Genomic DNA, 6,000 nt, shown 5'->3' on the forward strand with positions numbered 1-6,000 from the left:
GAAAACAGTTTCAAAGGAAGTTCACGTTTCATAATGGACACCTTTAAAGTTTTGTTTTGAGGAAGAAATCAAATGTTTTACTTGGGCTATTTTTTAAGAATGTCTCATGATGTTTCATCAAGATATCCTCCAAGTATATATAATTTTTCATCCTTCCATCCGTATTCTGTTGAAGTTATTCTCAATGGATGATGTTAATTTCAAGAACATCACCAAGTTTATTCATTGGTCATCTGTCTCTACATGGGGTACAATATGGAAGTTGAGAAAGAATCTAAAATGCAATAATTCCAGAAAGACTCTTCGGGAAGGTGTTAGAATACCAAAGCATGTAGGCAACTGCATACTTATTCTGTTTAATGAAACCAATGTATTCAGAGTTGTGGATTTTAAAACGTATAAGCCTACTTAAAAACTGACTGTTTATTTACAAGGAATGTCGACTAATTATAAAAATGTTTAGTTGAATGCAACCACCGGGCCGCGGATCGGTACCGGTCCGTGGGCCATTTGGTATCGGGCCACACAGAAAAAAACAACAACAACATTATATATTATTGACGATCATTTAATTCAGGTCAAGACGCTCGTCTCGGTCACATGACATGTTTCCCCAGTCGAGCCCGCAAAGTTAGCATAAATGGGTAAGAATTTATTTTGAAAAATATAAACATTTGGGGATTCTCTCCAAATTACATCCGTCGGTGCACCTGTGCCTCTTGACACAGGTGAATCCAGGTCAAGACGCTCGTCCCGGTCCCGTCCCGAAGCTAGCAAAAATGAGTAAGAAAAAGACATGTTTGGGAAGAAGAAAAGGCCCAATGTGGAGACAGAAGAAGAGGCTACAAATCTCCAAGAAAAAGAAAACTGGATTAAAATCAAGGCAGAATATCCCGAGATCGCCACTAAAGCACTGAAAACCCTGCTTCCCTTTCCAAAGGGATTTTCTGCAGTTACAGCGACCAAAACAAAGCTACGGAGCAGATACTTAATGGTGAGTTTTATTTTAATGCGCTTTGCATTTGTTTTTATGCCAGTCGTATAATTTTATTTCATCGTATTTATATATTTATCATAAATTTCCGGTCCGTGAAAATATTGTCTATACATGTAACCGGTCCGTGGCGCAAAAAAGGTTGGGGACCGCTGGTATAATGCATGGCTAATGGAGTTAAATACACTAATTGTACACGAAGATAAGCCGCGTGCAATAATTTCGTTGAAGTCTTGCATTTAGAGTGTGGCCCACAGAGTTTGCATGTTATAAAAAACTTAAAAGGGTGTTTTTATTGTCTTGATGCGTGCTTCATAACGGCACATGTGTTAGAAATTGCCGAATAACTAACAACTCGCGCAGCATGCTATAAAGCATGCAGCTTTTTTATTGGTTGAGAGTTCCGGATTGAATGTTTTTATGTGATTTATACAGGCAGAGTTTTTCTTTCTAATTTCATTATTATTAATAATAATATTTTCACGAGTCATTAAAATATACCTGGACAATTGGTTTGATTGACTTATAGGTCTATAAAATAAAGTTCATCTAGTCACTCACAGTGCTGAATGTCTGGGGCAAGACCAAATCTAGGCTTGTGGAGCCATGAACCTCGACTAGCCTTATCTCCCCGAGCCCCTGAGACATCCTGTATGCAGGCCCATTGTTCCAGACATCCCGGGTGAACTGTCAACCTCTGTGAGCGCATGCACACCTGCCTTGCGCGCCACACTTCACCGACACGTTCATTATTTTCGTCGTTATGAAAATCTTTGTTCTGTTGAGGTGAGCAACTTTATTAAATTGGTGGGAATAAATCTTTTTAGACTCGTTGCCCAAACATTGAAAAACTGTCATAAAATGATAAATCAAATGTTGTGTTTTATCTAACCAAAATTCGTTACAGAAACGTTGTAGAAATGCTAAAACATTTTCATGATCGAGTCAATGTAACAGTTACATTATAAATATTCCGTTACATTGTAACGGAATATTTTCGCGCGTCAAAGCGTCGTTTCATGTGTTATGTACATGAACCACATCCCTCTAAAAACTCGTCGGTGCTAATAGTTTATGTTGCGCGGTTCGCGCAGGCTAAACCAGTTTTTAAAACACTCGTATTTGTTGTTCTAAGAAGTGTGTTTGGAATACATTTGTCATTCAAACGCGCCCTTATCTCCTGCTTGTTTATAAAACATAAATGTGAGGAAGCAGAGAATGTACATTGCTACATGCTCCCCGTGTGCACATGGATACACAAGTGTTGCTGCTGGTTGTATTCCGATTGGTTGGTATGTGATGCACGACAGGCAACAAAGTGAAACAGATTCAAATCATTTAACCTTTGAGAACACTGCGAAAGACAAATATGCCTGAGCGCGATCGATCTCCATGGCTGTGATAAAAGACAGGGTATAATAATAATAATAATAATAATAATCAAACATATTTGAAAATTAAACTGCTGCAAGGCAAAATCGAATGCTTTCATTGTTAGTGTGCTTCGACTTAAACTTCCATTTTTTCTATTGTCACAAAGTTGCCATTATTATGTTATGCTGTGTAAAATTAATATGGTATAAATTAAACTGCTGCAAGGCAAAATCGAATGCTTTCATTGTTGGTGTGCTTCGACTTAAACTTCCATTTTTTCTACTGTTACAAAGTTGCCATTATTATGTTATGACGTGTAAAATGAATATGGTCAACCCAACCACCCTGTAAAAAATACAGCAAATACGTCAGAGGGAAGACTGTTATTCCTGCACATGCACCGTAGATTTAATAAAAATTCCCCTTGGAGCAGACACACGGGAGTCTGTGTGTGTATTGATGTTGCACTTGGATGAAAAGTGTGTTGGACAGTCGTGGGGAGAAAATGAATATGAGTGTGTGTATGCGCCTCAAAATGAAAACATTGCTCAGTTTCACTTTGAACATGGGCGCCAAATTCATGTGATCTCAGAAGGGTGAGCCCATAACTTCATTACCGTTGAACTCCATAAGAGGAAAATAATAGACTTCATCTATCCACTTTCTTCCATGCAAAGACCAAGTGTACACTCAATTTGCATCATGAACTGAATGGAGCCCTACGTATTTATTTGTGACGTCCACCCGAAAGTTCAACTCAAACAGCAAACGTGCCAAACACAACCATTCTTATTATTGAAATTTGATCACAACGTCAATGTGTTTGAAGTTGTAGCACAATATATCGGGTTATTCTGCTGCTGTCACAACACAGCCATGTCCCTGTGGGTGATCTACGGCTGTCACCCAAAAACACACCCAGAGGATGTAGGTCCTCAGTGTGTATGTCACCTGGCGGGTACTTCAATTGTTGCATGCATGCACACTAGAGAGAGCTTATAACAGACACCAATAATAATTATTATTGGTTTTAATGTGGCTGTGGCTTTTGTTATTCTTGTGATTAATGTGCTTTTGGTTTTCTCATGCATAACTTTCAATGTGACTTCCATTAATGTTTCTAAAATTAAAAAAGTTGAAAATACAAGTTTCAAATACAAGTCTTATTTTAAATTGGCTGTTTTTGTAAAAACAGAATTTCGCAGTACGCTTCTTCCCTTTAATCTTATTTTTCTTTATTATTTTCTTAATAAATGAAGCTGTACGTTTCAATGTTCAAATTAAGTATTTTCCCCAATAGTCTTACGATATGTGCCAGGCTGAAAATGTAAACGTTATAATGTTAATGTGCTACAGTACAATACAATACAGCTTTATTTATGGTTTGTGTATATTTTATGATTTCATTATATAAAAAGATTAAATTAGAATCAAGGAATCCGGTTATTTGCTTGTAGGCAAATTAAAATAATTCATTTGATTAATTTTGTGCAGATTGTGAAACGTTCAAGTGAATTTTTTTAATGCTGTTGCAAAAGCTAGATATTTCCAGACATTCTTTCATCAACAGTAGTTACCATTGCCTAATGTTTGGAATAGATAGCGTCATCAACACTGATTTTTCTTTAAATCAAATACATGTTTATTAAAAAATTCACAAATCTAGAAAATATGGAAAAGTGCTAATTAAAATTAGACATGGCCCCGAGAGCAATGAAACAATATACAGTATCACTTTTCTTAAAAAAATAATGCAAAACCTGGACCTGGCCTATTTCACGTTATTAGAAATTAATGTGTGTGTGTGGGGTGTCAACAGAAAACATAGAACAACTAAGTGACGATGAATCATTTTTGTCAACTTACAAGTTACAACCATGAAAGCCTGGCTCAGTTAAAGTTTTTAGAAGCCTGAAGTTGATTCAGTTCTACACTTTGGCTTGCATTTGGGTCAAGCCATGCGTAAAGTTGAGAAATTATAAATGAATTCCACAACCATTTCACGGTGGAACAATACACGAGTTCGCCACAACAAAGTCACACACTCAGGCGGTCCAATTACACATGTTGCGCTACCTGACGCACCCTGGTGACCCCGGCGTTTACACTCGAACTCCGGTTTCGCATCATTGGCACCTCCACTGGCTGCAAACAAACATGGTGCGTCCCCCCGCAAAAAACATAAAAAACCTCAAAATCACAGGAAACGATAACAAGGAGTCAGTTCTTATTTGTACACGGCGCACATTTAAATATCAATCCTCGTGTGCAAGGCAGAGTGTTTGCTCTCGTGTTCCCAATACGAGCAGTGCATCATGGACAGCTCCGCGGGCTGACGGGAGCAAGCGAACTGAAGGCCGGCCCCGTTGCCGGCCGAGACTGGGGGCGGCGCGGCGGTGGCCGGGCTCAGCTGCTGAGAGTGGTGCGGGTGGGCTGGGTGGTGGTGGTGGCTCATGCCGTTGTAAGAGTTCACCATCCCCGGGAGCGCCATGCTCTGCACCCGCGCGTAGGGGTTGTAGGAGGCGGGGGCGGACAGAGCCTTGACCGGGCTCACATTTCCGCTGGCCATCTGACAGGACGTGTAGGGCATCGGGGTGGGCGGCTGGCCCAGCGACCACGAGTTATTCATGAAGCTGGACTGCAGGTACTTGGGTGGAGACAGATAGCCGTAGCCGTCCCCTCCGAACAAGGACTTCCCCGGCTGAAAGTGCGTGGGCGGCGGCCGGAACGGTCGCTTCATTCGGCGGCGCCTTCGGTAGTTGCCCTTCTCGAACATGTCCTCGCAAGCCGGGTCGAGGGTCCAGTAGTTGCCCTTCCTTTCCCCGCCGCCCTCCCGCGGAACCTTGATGAAGCACTCGTTGAGACTCAGGTTGTGCCGGATACTGTTCTGCCAGCCCTTTTTGTTTTTCTCATAGAATGGAAACTTACTGATGATGTACTGGTAAATACCAGACAGAGTAAGCCGCTTCTCGGAGCTCTCCCGGATGGCCATCGCAATGAGGGCCACATAGGAATACGGAGGCTTCTGAGACGGATCCGGCTTCTCCGCGACTTTTTCCTGGACCGGCTCTTCTTTGGGCCGCTCTTTCTCCTTCGCGGTGTTGCTATCGTGGATCATCAATGCCATTGCGTCATCGTCCGGGTTTTGGTAAGTGGCCATCATTTCCCAGCGAAACCAAACCGGTCCGGTCCAAAAGCAAGCAGAAAAACCAACGCGCTTCTCTCCCGATGCTCCCGTGGTGGTGATGCGCGGACACAGCAGCGATGGGTGCACGAAAAAGTCTTTCGTTTGCGGCTCTTTAGGTGGCCACACATGAGGACCTTCTTCGCTCTTTTTTTCCCACCAAATTGGTTTATGACCGAGGCGCAACTCAAGTTGTGATATGTGACTCGGTAAGCCCAACCCTTTCCTCGTTTTTTCCCCACGTTCATACTCGTGCTGCGTTCGCTCACTGAACGACGTAGTGACTCGTGATTTGTGCACATGAGAGTTCCGCCTCCGCTTTAACACTAGATTCAACAATAAGTTACTGCAACACCTACTTCATAAAAGTATAGCCTATGCCACTTTAGCATGCATACTTTTTTGCCAGCGTTTCAAAACAACATGGCTGTGACACTGACAGTAATTA

At 41.7% G+C, this 6,000-nt stretch overlaps 1 protein-coding gene across 1 annotated transcript; it reads right to left on the reverse strand.

Moving 5' to 3' along the window:
• Positions 1 to 4,154: 4,154 nt before the first annotated feature.
• On the reverse strand, positions 4,155 to 5,814 carry foxl2a (forkhead box L2a). The gene has a single exon (XM_037268278.1). It carries the CDS (start codon positions 5,529 to 5,531, stop codon positions 4,617 to 4,619), a length of 915 nt encoding a protein of 304 aa, XP_037124173.1. The 5' UTR covers positions 5,532 to 5,814; the 3' UTR covers positions 4,155 to 4,616.
• Between the last annotated feature and the right edge of the window lie 186 nt (positions 5,815 to 6,000).

Source organism: Syngnathus acus, chromosome 13, assembly GCF_901709675.1.
Source record: "Syngnathus acus chromosome 13, fSynAcu1.2, whole genome shotgun sequence".
Lineage (NCBI taxonomy): Eukaryota > Metazoa > Chordata > Actinopteri > Syngnathiformes > Syngnathidae > Syngnathus > Syngnathus acus.